We start from the raw sequence: 26,029 nt of genomic DNA, 5'->3' as shown, positions 1-26,029 counted from the left end.
CAGGTTAGAATGATGACGTAACTTGTTAAAACAAAATAAACCAAAATCAACCTCAAAACCAAATCATTCCTCTTCATAAGGGTGCCTGGGGAAGGAACGGAGTTGTTTTGTTTGGTGGGTTTTTTTTTTTTTTTTTTTTTTTTTTTTTTGCTCAGGCACTTCAGTAGTTGCCTATCTTCCTGGGGGCGGTGCCACTTGTGGACCCCATGGGCCCCGGTGAGACCGCCATTTTGGAGTCTTCCCTAAGGAGCTTCTACCGGCTTTTCGCGCCGCTGCCGCCGCTGCCCGCGGCTTTGCCGGGCAGGATGAATGTGATAGACCACGTGCGAGACATGGCGGCCGCGGGGCTGCACTCTAACGTGCGGCTTCTCAGCAGCTTGTTACTTACAATGAGTAATAACAACCCGTGAGTTGAGGCGGGGAGCGGCCTGGGGCTGAGGAGAAGGCGGCGCCGGTTTGGGAGCGGGAGTTGCGGGGGCCTGGGAACTGGCGGGAAGGAGCGAACGCGGGCCTCAGCGGAGGTTTCGGGGCCAGCGACCGCATCGTCGGGCGGAGCCCATCTAGGAACACAAAGTGGAGTTGACTCGATCTCTGCGCTGTACCAGACGCTGGGATGAGCTCCCTGAGGGAGATGTGGCGAGCGGCTGCTTCGAGAAATGGAAGGCGGAGGCCCTGAGGGCGAGCCTGGCTGGGGTTTCCCGAAAGTTGGGAGCGGAGGGTTTCCCGAGGCACCTGTCGCCGGGCACAGCGACTGTCACTTCGCTGGGCTGACTCCTCCCTTCCCGGCTCTCTTCCCAGCTCTTTCCCATATTCTCGCTCGCCGCAGCTCCAACAGGCCTGGTCTTACACCTTCGTCCCCCATCCGAGATGGAATTTTTTCCCCTTGAGTGTGTTAGAAGGATCCACGTTCTGGCCTCTAAAACGGGAGACTCCTCTGATGAATGGAAGTGGCGCCCTTGTAAGGACACGCAGTGCCTCTTTCTGGTTTTCAGAGTCGTTTCTTGAGCCGTTGGACGGATAACAGCACCAGGGCCGTTTCCATCCTTGAGTGCGCGTTGCTCCCCTGCTTGCATTCATCCACTGTACTTACATTAAAATTGCTTCCCGTGGCCTCCGAGGCCAAACATTTTTCTCATCTCATGCCCTCGGCTCACTGTACTTCAGCCTTGCAGGCAGTTTTTTTCTGTTACTTGAACCCACCAGGCTCCTCCTTAACTCAGGGGTTCGCATTTGCTGTTTCACTTGGAGCCCTCAGGTCAGAGATCTGTATCCTCAGTCAGGTTTCAGCTCACATCTCCCCTCCTGGGGAACAGCTTCTGTAACCGTCAGAATTGTCCCATACCCTCACTATTCTATCCCTTTGCCCTGTTTTACATTCTGCATCACTCTTTTTAAATTGAGATATAATTGACGTATTTCAGGTGTGCAACATAAAGACTTGATAATTGTATCCTTATATTGTGAAAAGATCACCACAATAAGTCTAGTTAACATCCATCACCACATGGTTAATTTTTTTTTTCCCTTGTGGTGAGAAGTTTTAAAGACTTTATTTTCCTTTATTTACTTAAGAGAGACAGCGCAGGGGAGGAGCAAAGGGGGAGAGAGACACTCAGAAGCTGCACTGAACGCAGAGTCCACCTGCGTGCCAATGTCACAACCCCTGAGATCATAACCAGGGTGGAAATCCACAGACTGATGTCCAACCAACTTAGCCAGCCACCCATGTGCCCCAGAACTTTTTTAAGATCAGTATTCTGCATCACTTAACACCTAAGGAGGTCAGCACAGTGCCTGTGTGCAGTGAGCACTCATGTGTTTATTGAATGTGCTAAGGAAGTCTGTACAACCTTAAGAAGGTAAAACTGCCCAAATTCACACATTTGGTAATTGGGGGAGCCACCATGTCTAGGCTTCAGTCCTCTGACTAAAATTTTCAGACTGACCTACCACAGTCTACTCCTTCTAAGTGGCATAATCGAATTTTCTACTCAGGGTGGACCCATTTGCATTTGGCCTACTCTAGAAACTGTCTAAGTCAGAAAGGAAAAGTCCCTTAAGTGCCTGTAATGTAGTTGCTGGTCTCTTTTATTTCCATTAGTGTGCTTCTGGACCTCACTACGTGAGAACCATCATTTCACCACCATCCACTTAGTGTTGACAGTGAGGAGCCCTGGTTTCTTTCAGCCTTCTGTGTTTATTCTGGAGCCTTTCAGTTGGTTTTCAGTGATTGGCCAAGGCACACTTTCCATCATTGGGAATTTATGCACCAGTTAGTCATTATTCTTGGTTCTTGAGGATGTTACAGGATAGTTTGAAGCAGTTTAATCCTCTGACTCAGCTTAGCCCATATGTCTTTCTATTAGATTAAACTGACAGTTTCTTAGCTTCAGGGAGGTCAGCTTAAATCCTGACCTTTACCATGTTTTTTTTTTTTTTTTTTTTTTTAAGATTTTATTTATTTATTCATGAGATACAGACAGGCAGAGACACAGGCAGAGGGAGAAGCAGGCTCTGTGCAGGGAGCCTGATGTGGGACTCCATCCTAGGACTGTGGGATCATGCCCGAGCTGAAGGCAGACACTCATTTGCTGAGCCACCCAGGCGTCCCTTTACCATGTATTATTAAATGTTCTTATTGAATTGACACCATACATGGTAAGAAAAATTAAAACAGTATGGAAGAGTTATGCACATAAGTGTTGTCCCTGAATCTTAACCACACCCCACCATTTCCATTTTCCAGAGGCAACAATCATTACCAGTTTCTCATGCATCATTCCAAAGATAATTTATGGCTGCATAAGTAGGCATGTGTTACAATATATAAATATCTGAATGCTTCCTAGGAGTGTAGTAGTATTTTCTACCAAACCTTATTTCTCAGTAAATACAAAGAATCTCAGTTGGAAGAAATCTTAGTTATCTGGACTATATCTTTAGTCCTTGAATTTTCTTTGTAATTTTATACTTTATATTTAATGTTCAGACTAGCTATCTTTTTTAAGATTTAAAAATAAGATAAAACTGACATACTATTAAAGAATACATTTCTGTGGTTTTGAGCATCTTCACAGACTTGTACAACCATCACCACTTTCTATTCCAAACATTTTCATTATCCCCAAAAGAAACCCCATATCTATTAGTAAGCACCCTTAATACCATTTCCTCCAGCCCCTGGCAACACTAATCTCTGGTACCTATTCATGAATATCCTTCATTTGTTGACAGATTAACTGTTTACAGATTTGACTGCTTTTATTTTAAATGGCTAAAGCTTTGACCTGTAAATTTGACATGTAAATTCCTCTTAATTTGGCAGGAGTCCGGGCAGGGGTGTGTGTGTGTGTGAGAAATTGAAGATTAAAAATAGATGAGTTTCCTATTAAGAATGGTGGCCAGGGCAGCCCTGGTGGCTCAGTGGTTTAGCACCGCCTTTGGCCCAGGGCCTGATCCTGGAGACCCGGGAGTTCCACATCCAGCTCCTGGCATGGGGACTGCTTCTCCCTCTGCCTCTCTCTCTCTCTCTCTCTCTCTCTCTCATGAATAAATAAATAAAAAATCTTAAAAAAAAAAAAAAGAACGGTGGCCAGCTTGTAGGCAGTTAAATTGCTTGCGAACAATGTTCAATGTCAATGAAAATGTTTTTAAAAAATACTGATTCATTTGCACTGTCCTTAAACCCCTGAGACTCAAGGAAGTAAAAATTCTTCTAGTGTGGGGATCCCTGGGTGGCTCAGCGGTTTAGCGCCTGCCTTTGGCCCAGGGTGCAATCCTGGAGTCCCGGGATCGAGTCCCGCATCGGGCTCCCGGCATGGAGCCTGCTTCTCCCTCCTCTGTGTCTCTGCCTCTCTCTCTCTCTCTCTCTCTATCATAAATAAATCTTTAAAAAAATTTAAAAATTCTTCTAGTGTTAGTAAAGTTTACTTTTGTATGTAGAATTAAAAAAAAATGGTGGGGGGGGGGCAGCCCGGTGGCTCAGTGGTTTGGCACCACCTTTGGTCCAGGGGTGGATCCTAGAGATGGGGGATCGAGTCCCACGTCGGGCTCCCTGTGTGGAGTCTGCTTCTCCCTCTGCCTGTGTGTGTCTCTGTCTCTCTCTCTCTCTCTCTGTGTGTCTCTCATGAATAAATAAATAAAATCTTAAAAAAAAAAAACTTCCCTCAAATGAGGCTAATCCTCTTTCTATCCCACTCTTATCCCATTGGCTTATCCTATTCCCATACTTCAGTTTTCAGGTTTTTAATATTCCTATCTTCAGTATTTGAAGTATTCAGTTGCTCTGAAACCTCTTTTTGTTCAGCACTTTTCTAAAAGTGTTTCATAGTGGTGAGGTTTCATTTTTCCAGATTCTTCAACACTTCTTTGATAGTATTGGTTAAGTCATTGTGATTTCTGTCCTTTGTCTATATTGTAAAAATTGGTGTTAATAAAAGAAAATATGGATACATATCAAACTATTAAATTAAGAGGGCTTGTGGGGGTTACGTAGGTGGCTCAGCTCAGTTGGTTAAGTGTCCAACTCTGGATTTCAGCTCAGGTTGTGATCTCATGATTGTGAGATTGAGCCCTGCACCAGGATTAAGATTCTCTCCTCTCTTTTCCCCCCACTGATCCTACTTGAGCTCTTGCTCTTGCTCTCTCAAAAAAAAAAAAATAAGATGGTTTAGACTGAAGAAGGGGAGGGGAAGATGTAGAACATTTTTCTTTGTATATCTGTATATTGTTGAATTTGATTTAGAAGTATCATTGCATTTATAGTAAATAAAGGAGAAAAGCATATTAAAACGGCAATTTAAAGCAGTTGCCTGGAAGTGTTGACCATATTAACATAGAATACAATTCTCATGCTTCTCATTTTAGGGACTAGGTATGATGACAGTTGTAAACTCATTACATAAGACTTTATGCTAGGCTTATGTGGTTACTAAGGAGGATGTTCTATCTAACATTTCAAAATAACCCATGTAGGGGGTATATTTTCTTTGTTTTCTAGTGAGTTATTCTCCCCATCTCAGAAGTACCAGCTTTTGGTGTATCATGCAGATTCTCTCTTTCATGATAAGGAATATCGGAATGCTGTGAGTAAGTATACCATGGCTTTACAGCAGAAGAAAGCCCTAAGTAAAACTTCAAAAGTGAGACCTTCAACTGGTAATTCTGCATCTACTCCACAAAGTCAGGTAAATGGAGTTGGAAGTGTTATTTATTTGTTTTTTGGAGAATGAGAGACTAGAAGAATTTATAAGACTGCTGATTAGATGTAGAAGATGGAAAAATAAAAAGTAATTTTAAAAGGGAGCTGAATGGGCAGCCCGGGTGGCTCAGTGGTTTAGCACTGCCTTCAGCCCAGGGCCTGATCCTGGAGACCTGGGATCGAGTCCCACATCGGGCTCCCTGTATGGAGCCTTCTTCTCCCTCTGCCTGTGTCTCTGCCTCTCTCTGTGTCTCTCATGAATAAATAACTTAAATCTTTTTTTAAAAAAATGTAACTCAGTTATAAGGATTTTGGGTACCTAGGGAACTTTATGGGAAATAAGAATTCTTGCAGTTTCAGTAGCTTGATAATTAAGTAAATGAAGGACAAAATTGTAATTTCGCAGCATCCTCCAATTTGACAGTCCTCCACTTGCTAGAAATTAACCCTAATAGACTCACAGAAGGTTTGCAGGGTATATAACATAACTAAGGCTGCTTATTGCAGCAGTTTGTAATGGTAAGAAACTAGAAACCTAAGTGTTCCATCAGTAGGGTCTAGTTAAATTAGAGCATAGCCATAAGAGGAAATGTGATGAAACTATTACTGAGATGAAAAATGAGAGAGGGTTGCACATGCTGATTCAGAAAGAACTATATATATTAGTAAGGAAAATAAGATTTGAAGACGTATTTCAATGCTTTCTTTTTAAAGGAGATAGTTTATAGATATATAAATATATCCTGGTATATGCCTAACATACACATATGGGTAATATGCATGAAATATTTTGTGTGTTAGAAGGAAAGCAATTTATTTTTTTTAAGATTTATTCACTCACTCACTCATTCATTCATGAGAGAGAGGCAGGCAGAGACACAAGCAAGCTCTATGCAGGGAGTCTGACGTGGGACTTGATCCTGAAACTCCAGGATCACACCCTGGGCCAAAGGCAGGCGCTTAACCGCGGAGCCACTGAGGGATCCCCAAAGGAAAGCAATTTAACAGTGGAAAGCTTTAGGAAGAGGGAAACTTCTCACCTTGCAGTTTGAACCTCTCTTTAAGTTTAAACTATGTGCATGGGGTAGCCCTGGTGGCGCAGTGGTTTAGCGCCGCCTGCAGCTCACGGTGTGATCCCGGAGACCCGGGATCGAGTCCCACGTCAGGCTCCCTGCATGGAGCCTGCTTCTCCCTCTGCCTGTCTCTGCCTCTCTCTCTGTTTCTCATGAATAAATAAATAAAATATTAAAAAAAAAACTATGTGCATGCTACATTTAAAAGGAATGTTAATAAAGATATAAATAAGTAAAATGAAAGGAATGTCAGTGGAATAAACAGGGAGTGAAATTATAAGTCAGGTTTTTCTGCTTTGTATTTTCTCACATTTTGAAAAAAGACATATTAATGTAGTTTTTTAAGCCTCTAGATTTTCATCTCATTTTCTCTTTATGCTTTGTTTGTTTGTTATTAATGAGCTGATTGCCAGGATTTTCTGTTTTCTTTATCTTATTTAAAGATGTATATATTTGAGAGACAGAAAGTGAGAATGAAGGGAGGGGCAGAGGGAGACAAGCAGACTCTCTGCTGAGTGGTAAGCCTGATGCAGGGCTTTTTTTCAGAACCCTGAGATCAGGGCAGCCCCGGTGGCTCAGCGGTTTAGCGCCGCCTGCAGCCCAGGGTGTGATCCTGGAGACCCTGGATCGAGTCCCACATCAGGCTCCCTGCATGAAGCCTGCTTCTCCCTTTGCTTGTTTCTCTGCCTCTAGCTCTCCTCTCTGTGTATTCTCATGAATAAATAAATAAAATCTTAAAAAAAAAACAACCCTGAAATCATGACCTGAGCCAAAATCAAGACCCACTGAGCCACCCAGGTGCCCCTATTTTATATTTTTAAAGTACTCTCTATACCCAATGTGGGGCTCAAACTCATAACCCCAAGATCAAGAACTGCATGCTCCACCAAATGAGCCAGCCAGACACCCCAGGATTTTCACTGTTTTCTTTCTTTCTTTCTTTCTTTTTAATTTATTTATTTATGATAGTCACACAGAGAGAGAGAGAGAGAGAGAGAGAAAGGCAGAGACATAGGCAGAGGGAGAAGCAGGCTCCATGCACCGGGAGCCCGATGTGGGATTCGATCCCGGGTCTCCAGGATCGCGCCCTGGGCCAAAGGCAGGCACTAAACCGCTGCGCCACCCAGGGATCCCTGTTTTCTTTTTTTTTTTTAAGATTCTATTTCTTAAAAAAAAAAAAAAAAAAAAAAAAGATTCTATTTCTTTATTCATGAGAGACAGAGAGAGAGAGAGAGGCAGAGACACAGGTAGAGGGAGAAGCAGGCTCCATGCAGGGAGCCTGACGTGGGACTCGATCCCGGGTCTCCAGGATCAGGCCCTGGGCTGAAGGTGGCACTAAACCACTGAGCCACCTGGGCTGCCCTGTTTTCTGATACTGAATGGAAGTCATGTATATTATCCATGTAGAGTCATTCATAGAAGTAGATAACTTTTTGAGTACTCAGTATGTCAAGCACCGTGCTAAACCTTTTAATTAAATACATGTAATCTTTAAGGAATTTTTTTTGACCTTACATTTAAAAAATTTTTTTATTTTAAGTTTTTGTTTAATTCCAGTTAGTTACCATATAGTATCATGTTAGTTTCAGGTATACAATATAGTAATTCATCATTTGTGTACTCCATAAGACTCATTGCCTATTTAACCCACCTTCTCACCTCCCTCCCCTCTGGTAGATATCAGTTTGTTCTCTATAATTAATCTTTAAGGAATCTAAAAAAAAATTAATATACAATGTCACAAAATTGTGCAACTATCACTACCGTTTTAGTACATTTTTATCACCTTAGAAAATTCTGAGGCCTTTATCTCCTCAGCATCTGGAAATTACTGTCCCTCTGTCTCTATGGACTTGCCTGTTCTGGACATTTCATTGGAATGGAATCATACAATATGTGACCTTTTGTGTCTGTGTTCTTTTACTTTATTTTTTAAGATTTTATTTATTTATGAGAGACACACAGAGAGAGAGAGAGAGAGAGAGAGGCAGAGACATAGGCAGAGAGAGAAGCAGGCTCTCTGGAGGGAGCCCAATGCGATCCCAAGACTCCAGGATCACGCCCTGGGCCAAAGGCAGATACTCTACCACTGAGCCACCCAGGTGTCCCTGTCTTCTTTTACTTTAGCATAATGTTTCAAGTTTGATTCATGGTATAGTATGAATCAGTTCTTTGTTTCCTTTTTATTGCCGAATAATATTCCATGTATGGCGTGTCTAGCTGACTAAGTCGGTTAAGCATCTGCCATGGCTTGGGTTATGATTTCAGGGTCCTGGGATCAAACTCCCCCTCCCCCCTATCAGCAGGGGAGTCTGCTTCTCCCTTTTTTTTTTTTTTTTTAATTTTATTTTAAAGATTTTATTTATTTATTCATAGAGACGCAGAGAGTGAGAGGGGCAGAGACACAGGCAGAGGGAGAAGCAGGCCCCACGCAGAGAGCCTGACGTGGGACTCGATCCAGGGTCTCCAGGATCATGCCCTGGCTGCAGGCGGCGCTAAACCGCTGCGCCACCAGGGCTGCCCTGCTTTTCCCTTTAACTCTGCCTTTCCTCCCCACTCGTGCTGGCTCTCTCAGATAAATAAGTCTTTTAAAAGTATTCCACTGTATGGATATGCTATATTTTATGTATTCATTAGTTGACAGACAGTGCTTCCACTTTTTGTCTATCAATAATGTTGGTGTGAACATTTGTGTGCAGGTAATTTTGTTTGTTTTGTTTTTAAGTAGGCTCCATGCTGGGCATGGAGGCTAACACGGGGCTTAAACTCATGACCCTGAGAGCAAGACCCGCACTGAAATCAAGAGTCAGACACTTAGCCAACTGAGCCACCCAGGCACCTGAACATTTGTGTGTAGGTTTTGTATGGACATAGTTTTTCAGTTTTCTTTCTTTCTCAAAGATCTTATTTATTTGACAGAGTAAGTGAACGAACATGAGCCAGGGGGTGGAGCATGGAGAGGAGAAGCAGGTTCCCTACTAAGCAGGGAGTCTGAAGTGGGACTCCATCCCAGGGCCTGGGTTCATGACCTGAGCTGAAGGCACACGCCTAACTGCCACCCAGGTGCCTGGTTTTCAGTTCCCTTGGCTGTATGTACAGGAGCAGAATTGCTGGGTCATATGCTAACTTTATAACATTTTAAAGAACTGCCATATTGTTGAAGTAGTATTTTGAAGAGATGTCTTCATTGCTTCTTAGTGTCTTCCATCTGAGATTGAAGTGAAATACAAAATGGCTGAATGTTATACAATGCTAAAACAAGATAAAGATGCCATTGCTATTCTTGATGGGATCCCTTCAAGACAGAGAACTCCCAAAGTAAGTTGCATTAACAATTTGTTACATAATATTCTATCTGGTCCTTCCAACCTACTTCCTCCATGTTTTCTCCATGCCTTAGGGAGTCCATCTGAACATTTTACTCTTGACTCACTTTGTTCCCTGTTAATGGAGTGGATGAGATTCAGAGAGATAAGAATTACTTTCTTATGAAACCCTGAAAATTCAACTGATGAAAATGGTAGCTGGAGAATACAACAAGTGCTATTCTTTGGTATTTCTTACCTTAGGAAATAATAATTTGCAAATGCTTCTAGGTAGCAATAGTATTTTTTTTAGAACCTCATGTTTTGCTTTCTGTAGGTATCCCCATTTAATAATGTGAATGAGTTTATTAATCCCTTTGTTTTAAAAATCCAAGGTTGCAAGATCTTTATATACTTATTTGTATATAGAATATATAGTTGTGTTTGATTTGGCAGTATAATCTATAGAACACCTTCAGCTAAAATCAAGAGATCTGGTATCTTGTCTGAGTTTAGGGCATATAAGCTGTGAATTGTGTAGTGTGAACTTGGGCAAGTTACCAATCTGAACTTTACTTTTTTTTTTTTTTAATTTGTAAAATGAGGTTAATAATACTTTGCTGACTTTGGAAAAATAAAGTTTATATATGAAAGAATACTTTTTAAAATATCATTCCTTAAGGAGTATTATATTGGGTATCTTTGATTACAGTTTGTTTTGAAGTCCAGTTTAGAAGAACCATGAGAATCCTTGCTCTTAGTATTGAATTTACATCAGTAGTTAATATTCTAACATATACTTTCATGTTACCTGTCTTCCTCACTTCATTGAAGAACTGTTCTGTGCAACTTATGCTTAACAATGATGAGTAATTTTATATGTAAGATATCTGTGTACATCCTCCTGCCATAAGGAATCTAAGCAGTGATATATTAGGTTTTTTTCACCTAAGTGTTGCTGAGTTTTAAAAGTAACCAATCAAACTTGATGAAAATGTGTTTAAGCATCTGTTTATATTGAGGATTTATTTACTATTTTCTGAGTTTTCTAAAAACTAAGCTATTTCCTCAGTTTATTTTATGCTGTTAAAAACATTTGGAAGCATATTATAGACTAACTTGTCTCATAATAAGTTTGGCTGCTATATACTAAATTGTTTTCTAATACTGTATGAAAGTCTTACCCCAAGTACATTTTTTTTTTTTTTTTTTTTTTTTTTTTTTTTGTATATGTGAAGAGTGTCTTCCTTTTGGAAGAAGATGCCATTTTGATTATAAACTTTGAATGATACCTTTTCCTTCTCTTATTGGAAATATACCACAATTTACTCAATAACTTGAGGGTTGGGGACATTTTTTGAAAATGAGTAATAGCAAATAAGCTCAACCTTGTGATATCCAACACTTTGGGGTCATTTTAAGAGAGACTAGAGGATTCCACATTTGTCAGGAGTACATATCCTTCATTCTATAGAGCTGTTGTAGCCAGGAACAAACAAAGATGTGTGCCTCAAACATAAACCTATAATATTTACAGTTTTTCTTTCTTGTCCGTTAGGGAGTTAACTGGCTTCTCAGTCTGTGTAATGGACAAGGAAGTGAGTCAAAATACGTCTAAATGAACGTCTGTTAATGTATGGTAAACACCACCACACATTTCTTCACATTTTAAAGGAAAATTCCAGTGTGAGATTATTATAACTTGGTAAATCTTCAACTTTTAAGAGTAAACATATTGACATACAATTTCTCACTCAGTTTCAAGAGAAAGATGACTGCTTGTGTTTATAACTGGTAGAGTGTGGCCTTGTGATGTTCCCAAGTAAGGATCTGTTTTAAAATAATTGACTTTCTGATAGGTAATACTCAAAACTCATTTGTTCGAAGTGACAGGTGGTTAAAGGGAATTTTAATATTTGTTGAGACAGATGGTCAGTCATAGTTTGTTAAAAACAAGCAGTCAAGAAAGAATCTTAAATTTAACCTTTTATTCTTTTCAAGTGTTGACATTAATATTGGAGTTTTCCTTTAAGTATTTTCTTTTGCATTTTCAACATAGCCTAAAATGGAAAAGCTGAGGCCAAATAAAGTTTTATTTCTAGTATTTCATTATTTCATTACTTGAATCATCAGTATGGATTAATGCCATACAGATTGTTTTATATACGTAAGTCATAATGGAACAGATGTTCTTCATCTTCAGAGCCACTCAAGTAAATATCTGGCATATGAGGCTACAAATAACTGGAGAGATTGGGGATTGGCTTTTTTGTGTGTGTTCTCACATTGACTGCTTCCTTAGGCAAACACTGCTCTGTTCAAGATCTATTAATTTTAAATTGTAATGTTCCTTTTTTCTCTCTGTACTATTAAGAAGATCATTTATTTTTCCCTGTAACTTCTACGTTCTTTGGAACTTTTAGGTTTTCTCAAATTATCCTTGTTGCGTTTTTAGAAAGGGTTATTTTAAAAGAGCTCTACTGAGTCACATACTTGAATTGTGCTAAAAAATGCATTTATTGGATTTAAATGCTGTAGCTGATCTCTGGATCATTGTACCTCTAGAGGTCAATTGGGGTTGATTTTTGTAGCATTACTTTGATGTGTCCATGCTTTCAGAGTTAGAAAGGCTAGAGTTTAGCAGCTAGAATAATTGTCAGAGAAAAGCCAAGTATTTAACTCTTTGTTGTTTCTTTTTTTGGGGAAATTTATCTGATTTTTCTTAACAAACATTGTTAAGAATTCCTCATTTCCTTATGTCTTGATATTAATTGCATTTAAAATATGTCAACTTGAGCACTTCTAGGGTAGTTCATCTTCTGTCTTAAGAGCAAGAAAAAATGAAGGTAATTAGAATTCTGTAACATTTCTTTTTCCCTTTTTTTTTTTTTTTTAAGATTTTATTTATTTATTCATGAGAGACACACACAGAGAGGCAGACACAGGCAGAGGGAGAAGCAGGCTCCATGCAGGGAGCCCAGTGCGGGACTCAATCCCGGGACTCCAGGATTACGCCCTGGGCTGAAGGCAGGTGCTAAACTGCTAAGCCACCCAGGGATCCCCTGTAACATTTCTTAAATACTATTCCCATTTCCAAAGGCAGCATCTTTGGTACAGATAGTATGGGGCCTTTTGGTTGGGTAAGTGAGAGGAATTTGACTTTCCTCTTAGAGATGGGAGGACATAGGAAAAGCGAAGGAAGTAATTTCCTGTTTGGTTTGAAGAATGGGATTGGTCTTTATTTTCACATGGCTGTGGGTAGTTTCCAGTAAAAAGTAGAAGCGTAGCTGGTAATAAAAAATCAGGACTTAATTGGTGGTGAGATATTTTCTTTGCAATATACACTTATCTTACTGTCTTTTGTTTTTGTTTATTACAGATAAACATGATGCTGGCAAACCTGTATAAGAAGGCTGGTCAGGAGCGCCCTTCAGTCACCAGCTATAAGGAAGTGCTGAGGCAGTGCCCGTTGGCCCTCGATGCCATACTAGGTGCAGATCATTCTTAGCCTGTGTCTATGCATTGTTACTTTCTGAGGTGATAGTTGCACTCTTTACTTTACATTAGAATTTTGTACTCTTTACATTAGAATTTGTACATGCCAGGGCACCTGGCTGGCTCAGTCAGAAGAGCTTGCGACTCTTGATCTCACAGCATGAGTTCAAGCCCCTTGTTAGGTGTAGAGATTACTAAAAAAGTAAAGTTTAAAAAAAAAAAAATTGCCAGTGCCTAACTTCCAGAGAGTGATTCATGATTCAGTAAATTACTGTTTTGTATTTTTAACAGATCAAGAAATGTTAAACTATGGTTGTTTTGTCATCCGCATCTTGCTTAGAATAGGGATAGAATTATCTTGTAGCCAAAGGGAAGTGTAGCCTATTGCTTCTTGCATTGTGGAAGAGGGATGCTATGCCTCACCTCATTTTTCTTGTTTTCTGTTGGATTAGGTTTGCTTTCCCTTTCTGTAAAAGGTGCAGAGGTGGCATCGATGACAATGAACGTGATCCAGACTGTGCCTAACTTGGATTGGCTCTCTGTGTGGATCAAAGCATATGCTTTTGTGCACACTGGTGACAACTCGAGAGCAATCAATACTATCTGGTGAGAGCCAAAAAAGTTAATTCAGTGTTCTTGAGGCCCTTTGTATGGAGGTCTGATGTATCTAAATTAGCAAAATAGAAATATGAGATGTTTATCTCTCAGCCTGTTGTCCTCAGGCTTGCTTTTTAGTCTCTTAATGTACCTAACGATACTAAGGGTAATAATCTCTGCTGTGAGGACCTGTTAAATGTAAACTTTGACTAAGTTCAGCTCTGTATTTGCAAAAGTGATAACCCTTGCAAAGCTGGCTGCCTTAGTTGTCATGCTTGAACCTGGAAGAACATCTTTTTGAATGTCCCAGAAGCATAGATTGCAGCATCTGACCTGGGTTGCCTCTTTAGAACTGGGATTTTCTTTTCTAGTCAGGTAAAGTCCAAGGATAAGGGACTGAGTTTTTTGTTCTGTAAAATCATTTGGTTGAGTAATAAGTAGCAGTCACTTTTGAATGACAATACATTTAGGGATCCCTAGGTGGCGCAGCGGTTTGGCGCCTGCCTTTGGCCTAGGGCGCGATCCTGGAGACCCAGGATCGAATCCCACATCGGGCTCCCGGTGCATGGAGCCTGCTTCTCCCTCTGCCTGTGTCTCTGCCTCTCTCTCTCTCTGTGACTATCATAAATAAATAAAATTTAAAAAAAAAAAAAAAAAAAAAAAAAAAGAATGACATTACATTTAGCACCATGTTGTCCTCTGAAAACCTGCAACCAGAAAGTTCTTTCTGGGTAATGACAGAGATTTCTGCTTCATTCTGTATATTGGCTTTGTTATCCTCTGTAACTTTCTTTAAATCATAAGCTCAGAAAAAGAAAAGCTAGTCTATACAGTTTATTTGAAAAGTTTCTTATTATGAAAAATGTTAAATATACACAAAATAGTGCTTATATACCTGTCATTGAGATTCTGAAATTAAGAGGATTCATAATACATGTTAAACAATGTTTAATATTTTGAAGTTCACTAGAGAAAAAGTCCTTATTGCGAGATAACGTGGACCTGTTGGGAAGCTTAGCAGATCTGTACTTTAGAGCTGGAGACAATAAAAACTCTGTCCTCAAGTTTGAACAGGCACAGATGTTGGATCCTTATCTGATAAAAGGTAAGTAATTTTTGAAGCATGGTGGAAGTGGCTGTAGTGGGGAGGATCAGAAAAGAAAGGGAGAGGGGATCCCTGGGTGGCTCAGTGGTTTGGCGCCTGCCTTTGGCCCAGGGCGTGATCCTGGAGTCCCAGGATCAAGTCCCGCGTCGGGCTCCCGACATGGAGCCTGCCTCTCCCTCCTCCTGTGTCTCTGCCTCTCTCTCTCTCTCTCTGTCTATCATAAATCTTTAAAAAAAAAAAAAAAAAGAAAAGAAAGGGAGACAATATACCATAATACTCTAATACCATTTTTCATAGAACTATTGTGAAACTTATTTCAGTAGCCTTTTACTTTTTTTAGGTCCTAATACGTGCCTCTTAACACTTGAGTAATTCCATTTTAAGCAGTTGTTTTTGCTTGAATTCAAGTGTCATCTCCAGGCAGATCATTATTTGGCTCTTTTTCTTTTGGGAGGAGTGATAGCCCTTCCTTATGATTTATAAATTTATGGTGTGCCTGACAGAATTTGGATGGCATCCCCAAAACCATAATATCCTTTTAGGGGATTTAGTTTTACTGTGACCTTAGTATACTTAAAAGCAAGTAAGTGAACAGGCATTAAGAGAGGACTGAGGTGATTAAAGGAAGTAATTAGGAATTAACAACAACACAAAATCCTTGATCTCAAAGATTGTAACTGAAGAGGTGAGCCATAGGGACTTCCAAAGGATGAGTATCCAGTGACTGGCAGTGAGTGTGGGAAGGTATTGATAGGCTGAAATCTGCTTATAAAGTCCTAAAAGAAGCCATGAGAAAAATATGGCCTGTTGACAGTTTTTAGTCCTGTAGACTCTTAAGGCTACAGAGCAGGGAGATGAGAAAACAGATGCAGAAAGATGAAATTGTTTGCTCAACGTCTCCCTCCTGCCCAGTGCTTATTTCTCCTCTCAGTTGCCTGTGCCCATGATGAAAATGGTGTATTAGAAATACTAGTCTGGCAGTAGTTAGCAGCTTGGAGTTGAAAGCTCAGGCCGAGTTTAGGGGCCAGCAGAGTATTGCAGTGATCTTGGCAAGAGAGACGTTTTCCTGGGAGTCTGAAGAGATAACAAGGAATGAGGGAGATGGTGGTAAGAGATGGGTGACAGCAAGCAGGGACCCTTTTATAGAACACAAGTAAGAATAAGCAGAGTAAGGGTGATCTTAAATCCGCTGGGCCAGAAAGAACTAGATGCTTTTTCTGGAATAAGCTACTTTTTCTGAGACTAACTGCATATTAAGTGTGCACTCTTGAAGAAAAGAACTTATTTGATGCCTTTTTTGGGCTTTTTCTGGTTATGAGTTAGGATAACTGCACATCATGTCACAGGTTATAGGGACAAACAGTTCCCAAAGATAATTGGCTTTCAAAATTGTGAGTTGTAGGTTCTTCTACTCTTTTGCTTTTTAAACTTTTTGGATGTTTTGTCTTTTTAATGGTCTTTTTTTTTTTTTTTTTTTAAGATTTATTTATTTATTTGAGAAAGAGATCAAGTGCTAGCAAGCCAGCATGGGGGTGGGGCAGAGGGTGAGGGAGATTCTCAGGCAGACTCCCCTCCCCTTTGGGTACAGAGCACAATGTGGGGCTTGATCTCATGACCACAGGAGACAAAATCAAGAGTCAGATGCCCAACCAACTGAGCTGTCCAGGTGCTCCTTTAATAGCCCTATTGTAGGAAAGTGTGAATGCTGGTGGGAGGAGCTCATGATTGTGGAAAGGGCCCAGACCATGCTGGAACTGAGGCTTGAGTGGGGGTTCTGATGAAGGCTCTTGCTCTTTTTTTTTTATGCACCGGGAGCCTGATGTGGGATTCGATCCTGGGTCTCCAGGATCGCGCCCTGGGCCAAAGGCAGGCGCCAAACCGCTGCGCCACCCAGGGATCCCAGGCTCTTGCTCTTTTAATAAAGGACACCTGCTGCTTTTTAAAAATCCTCTTCCTTTCCAGGAATGGATGTATATGGCTACCTCCTGGCAAGAGAAGGGCGGCTAGAGGATGTGGAGAATCTTGGCTGCCGCCTTTTCAATATTTCTGATCAGCATGCAGAACCCTGGGTGGTCTCTGGGTATGTTTATGCGTTCTCTTTTCTCTCCAGTTTTCAGTACATTCTTTGGGAAATTGATAGCATATAGGTTGAAAACACAGATTGAAAAGATAATCAGATTCAGATCAAGGTCTTTGACTTTGGACACATTAGTTACCTTTCTTAGTCTCTTTTCTCAGATTTTCATGGAGTAAATATCAGTTGAGATAGTGCATTGTGCTCAGCACTGGAAGCCATCATTGAAGGCCAGAAGCTGCTGCTTTGTTATTTATCATGGCTTTGCAAATTCTCTGAATATCTCTCACATGTAACATATCCAGATACCAGATTTTTTTCCCTTCCATATCAAATTTCCCCTTATAAATATTTAGATTTTTCTGCTTTTGCGACTTGTGCCCCTCCCCATACCCCGCTAATATCTCAAGTTAAAGCTGTAAGTGTGGTTTGTAATAAGAATCATATAGAGGGCCTTCTCTTTGGTTTTGAATGAAGTTTCTTTATTTTCTCTCAGGTAATGTTTCATTTTTTTTTCTCCAGGTGTCATAGTTTTTATAGCAAACGCTACTCCCGGGCCCTGTATTTAGGAGCCAAGGCCATTCAGCTGAACAGTAATAGTGTTCAAGCCTTGCTACTTAAGGGAGCAGCACTTAGAAACATGGGCAGAGTCCAAGAAGCAATAATCCACTTTCGGGAGGCTATACGGCTTGCACCTTGTCGTTTAGATTGCTATGAAGGTAAGATGAAAAATAGAGATGAATGTATGATCTATAGGTATGTAGCATTAACACTCAGATGGAAGGTTTTAGTTTTTTTGAGAGAGAGCACATGTGCTCATGGGCGGGGAGGGAGGACAGAGAGGGAGAGGGAGAAATCTTAGGTAGACTCCACACACAGTACAAGGTTTGATCTCATGACCCTGAGGTTATGACCTGAGCCTAAATCAAGAGTTGGATGCTTAACTGACTGAGCCACCCAGGTGCCCTCAGATGGAAGGTTTTGTTAGGCCAGCAGTTCCCAAACTCTGTTATGTGTTATAGTCGTCTGGGAGTACTTTTAAAAATCCTGATGCCAGTTCATTCCAGTATTATGTAAATCAGAATATTGCAGTTGGGAGATAGGCACCAGTATTTTTTGAAGAGACCGGGTAATGCTAATGTGTGGACAAGTTTGGGAATTGCTGCATTAGGCATTTAAAAATCACTTAAGGCTTTCCTGGATCTTCAGAATATATTTTTTTCATTCTCTTTTCCTGGCTTTTGGTGAGGGAGTAGTTGGTAGGGTTTTTTTGTCCTGTTTTAGTTCTCAAACATGGCCCACTCCTTAATGTGAATCTGTGCTGGCACTCTGCTGGATTGCTTGCTTATGTCTTTCTTCTTTTTAGCAGTTGTTTTACCTCGGGCTAGAAATACTACTCTTAGGGTAACTTCATATCCATATGACAGTATTGATTGTGGGAACTAGTCAGTTCATTTTGACCTCCTGAGTGGGCATGATCAGGGTCAAACTTTGTTTTGTTAAGTACTATTTTAAGTTCCTGTGAACTGACCCTAGGAGTTCAAAGGAGCCGTGCCAGCTTCAGCAACATTTGGTGACTCAGTCACAGATGTTAAAATAGATCTTATAAGATGCAGTTCCTCCAAAGCATATTTTTATAAGAATTTAAAAATAAACTCAGGAGTCTAGGAGTGACTTGCTCTTAACAGGAAGAGGAGTTCAGATTTGAGAAAATTTGGAAGTGAGGGTAAAGAACAAATCTTAGATAGAGAACTATGCATATTGTGGATTTGTTCGTAAAGCCAAAGGCAGACACTTAACCAACTGAGCCACCCAGGCGCCCTCCAGATTAAATTTTTGATCCTGAAGCATAACTTCTTAGCCTCTCAGCTGCTTTTATCATGGTGTTCCTTTCTGGTGCATGCCTGTTTCACAAGAGCCCAGGAATGCAGTTGAATAATGACTCTACAGTGCTTAGACAGAGGATGGTTAGAGGCATTGGGGTGGAGGACTTTCCCCAGCCCAGTGAGGCTTCATGGGCTGCCTGCACTCAAGCTACCATTTGGAGTTTTGAATCAGGGTAACTGTGCTCTCTGGTGCTTCTTGTAACCTTCAGCTGAGCTTCTTTATTGGTGGAGGCACTGGATTAGTGAAGAGCATTCTTTCCATTGCCTTTGAACTTCCAGCGAGGGCTTTAGCAGGGAAATAAAACTGCTCAATAAGTAGTTGCAAACAACCATATTCTGAGTCCAGCATATTGGCCTAAAGAGTTAGGGAATTTCTAGTTAAGTAACCATTGTTATGTGCATATATATTATAAACGCTGCTGAGGTGGAGGAGTACGCAGAGAAAATCTGCCAGGGTTGTGTGGGTTTGGGGTTTAAGCTGTTTTTCTGTTTTGATGAGAGCTTTGTGTCAAAAAGTACTTCCTCTGTTCTCAAGTTCTTGGCAAGAAGAATTGAGAGTTGACTGAAATGTCCCCAGAGGACATCTTGTTGTGGGTATGATAAGAGGCAGGAGCTGCCAGTCTTTATGTACTTATTAGTGCATCTGATGGAGCATTTTCCATCTAGGTTAGGGAAACATCAGCAAATGTCTTTTGAGATAACTTTTTATTTTTTATTTTTTAAGATTTTATTTATTCATAGAGACAGAGACAGAGAGAGGCAGAGGCACAGGCAGAGGGAGAAGCAGGCACCATACAGAGAGCCTGACGTGGGACTCGATCCGGGGTCTCCAGGATCACGCCCTGGGCTGCAGGCAGCGCTAAACCGCTGCGCCACCGGGGCTGCCCGAGATAACTTTTATGTGTGTTTATTTTTTATTTTATTTTTTCATGATAGTCACAGAGAGAGAGAGGCAGAGACATAGGCAGAGGGAGAAGCATGCTCCATTCACCAGGAGACCAATGTGGGACTCAATCCTGGGTCTCCAGGATCGCGTCCTGAGCCGAAGGCAGGCGCCAAATCGCTGCGCCACCCAAGGATCCCCAACTTTTTTTTTTTTTTTTTTTTTTTAATTTTTTTATTTATTTATGATAGTCACAGAGAGAGAGAGAGAGGCAGAGACAAAGGCAGAGGGAGAAGCAGGCTCCATGCACCGGGAGCCCGACGTGGGATTCGATCCCGGGTCTCCAGGATCGCGCCCTGGGCCAAAGGCAGGCGCCAAACCGCTGCGCCACCCAGGGATCCCGGATCCCCAACTTTTATGTTTAAAATGAAAAGTTGTCATTTCACCTTAGGTTGCTCCCTAAGTCCATTAGTAGAAACTACACTAAACTAGTAGTTTTGTAGAACTGGACATTCACTTGGAATTGTAGGAGCTCTCCCACGCAGCTCCCAAATGTGCAGAAAAGCTGCACATATCTTTAGTTCTAGGACTAAAGGGGACTGAACACAACCGGAAACTAAAGGGGACTGAACACAACCAGAAATTAGTTTGTTAGGAGGCAGTGGAACTTTGTTTTGTTAATATCTCTATCTCAAGGAATGATTAGGGTCATCTTTGTTGCTCTAACATCCACCCTGAGCTGCCTACTTGCTTCATTTTACTTATGCATGTTTGTTTCCTTTGCTAACTAAAGGTGCCTTTGCAGCACATGCAGCCTTTTTCACGTCCCTGAAGTGCTCTGGGGAAGAGCATTTCTTACTCCATCAACATGCTCTCCAGTTAATATCAGTTTTCCCCTGGCCTGCCCTTTCTCTGAAGCTTTGAAGGTTTGCAATTTGGAAGGCTGTCCGGGTGGAAGCATTGCTTAGAATGGTAATGTGGTTGAACTTTCTGTTCTATTTTTTCAGGTCTCATTGAATGTTACTTAGCTTCAAACAGTATTCGTGAAGCAATGGTAATGGCTAACAACGTTTACAAAACTCTAGGAGCAAATGCACAGACCCTTACCCTTTTAGCTACTGTTTGTCTTGAAGACCCAGTGACACAGGAAAAAGCCAAAACTTTATTAGATAAAGCCCTGACCCAAAGGCCGGATTACATTAAGGCTGTGGTGAAAAAAGCAGAACTACTTAGTAAGTGTATCTTATTTACTTCCCTTTTTTGTTAATTGTATTAAACCTGGTGTCATTTGGATTTCCTCGTCCTAGCTGGTTATAGATAACCAGGCATGTGTGTGCCTTTTACAGTAGGTTTGAGCCCATGTGAATTGGTTTATATTTAGCACAACCAAATGTAGCTATCTTAGACTGACTTGGATTGGCACTACTCTTTGAGTGGTTCAAACCAGCTATACTTGGTTCGTACCTGTTTAGCTCACTTTCATCTGTTTTGGTTGTCCTGTACTAGTTTGGCCTGAATAGAACTAGTTTTAGCCGGCTAGAACTGTTTTTCAGTCCATCTGAATTTGCTTATGATTTTCCTTTTACCTTTGGTGTTTTTAGTCCTGATTCATGATGAAGTCCTGGGTTTGGGCTAGTTTGGAAAATAAAATGCATTTTGGCTTTTTATTTGAACTTAGGTTAAGAGTATATTTTAAAAAATCAGAACTCAAGCTGCACATTTCTTTTCTTTTTTGTTTTTTTAAGATTGTAATTATGGGCAGCCTGGGTGGCTCAGTGGTTTAGCGCCGCCTTCAGCCCAGGGCCTGATCCTGGAGACCTGGGATCGAGTCCCATGTGTCGGGCTCCCTGAATGAGCCTGCTTCTTCCTCTGCCTGTGTCTCTGCCTCTGTGTGTGTGTGTGTGTGTGTGTGTGTGTGTGTGTGTGTGTCTTTCATGAATAAATAAAATCTTAATAAAAAAAAAAGATTGTATTTATTAGAAGCAGAGGGAGAGGGAAAAGCAGGCTCCCTGCTGAGCAGGCAGCCCAATGTGGGGCCTGATCCCAGACTGGGATCATGACCTAATGCGAAGGAAGACGCTTAACCATCTGAGCCACCTAAACACCACTCAAGCTGAACATTTCTTAATGGAATAAGAATTCATAGGAGCTTATTCTTATTTCCTGCCATACCACTGTTCTCTTAAGGACATCTACAAAGAGATTATTAGATTGTGAGTGTTGTGGTTTTGTGTATATGATTTGGGATGGGAGTGTATTTTCAAAATGTTGTGTAAGAAGGAAAATGAGGATCTTTTTCTTTGCAGGCAGAGAGCAGAAATATGAAGATGGAATTGCTTTGCTGAGGAACGCACTAGCTAATCAGAGTGACTGTGTCCTGCATCGGATCCTAGGAGATTTCCTTGTAGCTGTCAATGAGTATCAGGAGGCAATGGACCAATATAGTATAGCACTAAGGTAGGCACTTAGCCTCCCATGGGGGGGAAGGTCAATGAGGGGAAGACGAGGCAGGGAACTGTGTAACAGGAGTTCTGGAAACATACACGTTTGTGCCCATGATTGAAAAGAGTAATTATAGTAATGATTAGAAGAGTTATTTGTGAGCTCATATCTTAAAGAAATTTCATAAAGTATATTATAAGTAACATTAAAAAACTGTTTCACTCATAACCAGCCCATATCACTATATCATCTGTTTTCATTTGTGTAGATCATATTCCTGGTCTTGCCCACACATAAACATATTTTTATAGGGTATATGTAGTATATATTTTATATTCTGCTTTTTCAAATCAAAGTATTGTAAGTACTTTCCCATGTTTCTACCTACTGTAGTAAAGAACCTAAGCTCTGAAGTTTGAATATTACTTTCACCTGTTATCTCGGGCAAGTTACAAGTTTCCATGTCTATATCTACCTTAATAGGTATTGAATGATTCCATGAGGATTAAATTATTATTCCGTGTAAAGCTCTTAGTGGTGTGCCTGGTACATAGTAAATACTAAATAAATAGTGATATTCTTACTGTTTAATATAGAAGTGATTTCTTTGAGGGTTGTCTGTGTGTCTGGAAGGTTACGGTGAAGGCCTGTCTCTAATTGAGTCTGTTCGCATCCATTTACTTATTCAGCAGTTGAGCATCTGGCATCTCAGTAACCACTGCGTATGCTGTGATTCCGAAAGCTCTCAGTCTCAGGCATGTAGACTGGATGATGCCACATAATAATAAATACAGTTCTTTCTAGCAGTCTCTAGAAAGCAAAGTGGGAGTCCCAAGGGTGGGGAGCCCTGGGTGTGGGTGAGAGCCGTATGGAGGGTTTCAGAGAAGAGCTTACGAATCAATCTGCAGTTGTGTAAGTAGGAACAGAGGACCCATTAGAGGTTAAATTTGCTAGCGATTGGACACCTCCTGGCCTTGATAATAATTACAGGGGCAGGAGGAAGAATTGCTTAGAAGCCAAGCTAAATGTTCTTGAGCCTCTGAACTTTGGGGTTTGGGGCATGTATTAGGACTCTTAGGTGCTAAACTTGAATGCCTGGGTAGGGGTAGCTTTGGGTCCTGGAGTCTAACCTAGTAGTTGACAAATGTGTTCCATGGTAAGCATGATAATTTTGCTTGACTACTGAAATGCTGATATGGTTAATTATATCATAAAAACATGAATCAACTTCACTCACAGAAAAATATTTTTTTGTAACTTTGTAGCTTAAAAATCCGACGCTGTTAAATTACATTTGAATTTGTCTATTAATGATTGTTTGCTGGTTTTTCATTTGTGTTACCTAGTATCTTCTTCTAGCAGAATGCTGGGGTAATAAGTTTGAAAATGTATAAGAAATATGTGGAGAAAAACTCAAATTGAGAATGCTAAAAATTAGGACAAGATACCTTTTTTCACTTCTAGTGGTGGAGTCCCTCGATCCTGCCTGTGGAACCAGAGTTGTTTGGAGAGGCCAGGCATTAGCAGTTTCTCTGTGACTGGGTGGTCATTTCACTGCTGTGCCAGGGAGATGACGCATCAGCCAGCAAGAAGCAAGGCAGAGATTCAGGCCTCTCCTTTGTTTTGTTGTCCCCTAGTTTGGACCCCAATGACCAGAAGTCTCTAGAGGGGATGCAGAAGATGGAGAAGGAGGAGAGTCCCACGGATGCCACTCAGGAGGAGGATGTGGACGACATGGAAGGGAGTGGGGAAGAAGGGGACCTGGAGGGCAGCGACAGTGAGGCGGCCCAGTGGGCTGACCAGGAGCAGTGGTTCGGCATGCAGTGAGGCAGGCGGCAGCTCTGTGGCCACACTGGCCTGCCCTGCTCTGAGCACTTCCGTGGACCGGAGGAGCCCGCTCTCTGGGAGGACAATGATTCCGCATGTAATTGCAGCAGGGGTCTCTACCTCTTGCTCCATATTTCTAGTAGTGAATTCATTTTTAAAAACTGAGCCTGACCAACCTTCCATATATCTCTGTCCTCCCCTGCTCCAGTCAGGGAGGATCGAGTGAGCTCTCTGGGAGGCCTGCAGATGTGCCAGGGCTTCTTGGGACAGAGTGCTTTTTATATAACTAATTTCTAAATCTGAAGCTTGAGGAATAGACAGTGTTTTGTCTGTGACATTGTGGGTGAGTTTAAAGGAGTGATCTGTCACACAGCAAGAGTGTCCTCTCCCATGTCAGACAGCAGCATGGGCTGGCCCTTTCAGAGAGGGTTTCCTGTTCCGGAAATCATCATCCTGAGCTGTCCAAACTTCCTTAGTAACCTGCTCCCTTCTGCAATGTTAGTAATGCCTTAAGCTGACAATTGCTATTTTGCAGAACAATTTTCCTATTTGCTAATCTGGTAACTTGCCTATGAGCCTGGGCCGGATCTGAGAAACAGGTGTGACCTAGAGCATGAACAGAGGCACACCTGGGGTAATTAACTAATAAAACTGTTTTTTGTACAGTAATGGTGTTGGGTTGATCAGAATGGAAACCCTGTATAGATTCTTACCTTTTTTTGGGTCTCTGATTCACAATGCATTGATTCAGCCCCAGAATTATTTGCCATAAATATACTTCCTTTCTTCCCAGAGTGTTGGGAGGCAGGAGGATTGGGAACTTGGGATAACACTGAGCTGGTTCATCTGTTTGCATTTTTGATTGATTAAATTCCCCTGGGGGAGAGCATCTTTGGCCTGATTATGGCTGGTTCTGCCCAGTTTTGTCAAGGGCACTAAACAAGTCTGGTTTCAGCATTCTGTCACAGGGTCAGCAGGGGGCGCAATCCCTGGGCTTCGTGCTGGGAGATTTCACCTACCCTCTTCCCCCTTGTTTTGTTTTTTTTTTGTTCCCCCTTGTTTCTTAAGATGCCATGCTTTTCACTATATCCTTAATTTGGAGGTGAAGGTGGGGAGAATGGCATATTTAACCTCAAAATCTCACTAAAAATTACACAAAAGTGGTACAAAATGTGATTTTGATATAATTGGAAAGTTCTGTCCAAAAGTGTAAAAAAACAATGGAAGTGTGCAGTATTTTAGGAGCTTGGAACACCTGATAACTACAACTTCAAATGGGCAAAAATTTTCAAGTATCTTTCGGTATGAGACGCAAAGCCTGGGCAGCACCGTGTGATCAGCAGTGTTTAAAGAGCCCAGCTAGCAGTTGGGGTCATTCCCAGATGAGCATACTGCCGGGAGGACACCGCTTGTGGGCCTCGTTGCTTCCTCTGGATATAGCTTCATGGCCTCGGGTTCTTCTCAGCAGCCATTATCAGTCACTGCACTGGGGGAAAAAAAAAAGGTGAAACCTCTTTGCCATTCCCCTGGCTTGGGGAGGAAGCCTAGCCACACCCAGCCTACATGTTGCTGCATGCCAGGCTTGTCACTATTACCCCTAAGATGCTTGTGGGGTCATGATGTGCCTTGGGGCCCAGGCCCTGTGTATTACCTTCTGTCAGCACCAGCATGTTTCTCCCCTTTCCTGGGCTGGTGCTCAGCCCTCTGCTAGCCTCTGGATCATCCCAGGCCCCTCCATCCCAGCAACATCCTGGGCTGGATCCATCTGACTCCTCCCACTACAACTGTAGCATATCTACCCTGACGGTGATATGGTCACAACCGGGTTTTAGGAGGCAACTGAAGCTACATTTTTAGAGCACCTGATGTAGAATTGAAGACACTTGATTTACGTCAGAGATTGAGAGGAGTATGATTTGAAGGGTGCTGAAGATCTCACCTGGCTTTGCTGCTTATCACTTGGTCTCACAAAAAAACCTCAAGGACAGGGAGCCCCAGGAAGCAGGGACAGAATCAGGCTGGTCAGTTCTCTGGCTGTCCCATTGAGCCATCTCCTAGGAGAGAAGCATCTTGACAAGGAAGGGGCTCCCAAGTGCCTACAGTCACCACAGGTACTCTCTGGTGTCTGAAGTTTCACACACC

General features: G+C 41.6%; 1 protein-coding gene across 4 annotated transcripts; it reads left to right on the top strand.

Moving 5' to 3' along the window:
• The first annotated feature begins 201 nt into the window (after positions 1 to 201).
• On the top strand, positions 202 to 24,556 carry ANAPC7 (anaphase promoting complex subunit 7). 4 transcript variants are annotated; one of them, XM_025473895.3, is made up of 11 exons: positions 205 to 406; positions 5,000 to 5,186; positions 9,472 to 9,591; positions 12,958 to 13,069; positions 13,526 to 13,679; positions 14,633 to 14,775; positions 16,738 to 16,855; positions 17,372 to 17,568; positions 20,626 to 20,850; positions 21,925 to 22,075; positions 23,698 to 24,556. In XM_025473895.3, the coding sequence occupies exons 1-11, from the start codon at positions 207 to 209 to the stop codon at positions 23,885 to 23,887; spliced, it is 1,797 nt and encodes a 598-aa protein (XP_025329680.1). In that variant the 5' UTR covers positions 205 to 206; the 3' UTR covers positions 23,888 to 24,556. The 4 variants fall into 4 exon arrangements, with proteins under 4 accessions (XP_048957548.1, XP_025329680.1, XP_025329682.1 ...); XM_025473897.3 differs by having other exon boundaries at positions 268 to 406; positions 4,975 to 5,186; XM_049101591.1 differs by lacking the exon at positions 20,626 to 20,850 and having other exon boundaries at positions 202 to 406.
• Positions 24,557 to 26,029: the final 1,473 nt, after the last annotated feature.

This window comes from Canis lupus, chromosome 26, assembly GCF_003254725.2.
Source record: "Canis lupus dingo isolate Sandy chromosome 26, ASM325472v2, whole genome shotgun sequence".
In the NCBI taxonomy this organism is placed as follows: Eukaryota; Metazoa; Chordata; class Mammalia; order Carnivora; family Canidae; genus Canis; species Canis lupus.
The sequence above is the reverse complement of the archived record's forward strand: the minus strand, read 5'-3'. Positions and strand labels throughout refer to the sequence as shown.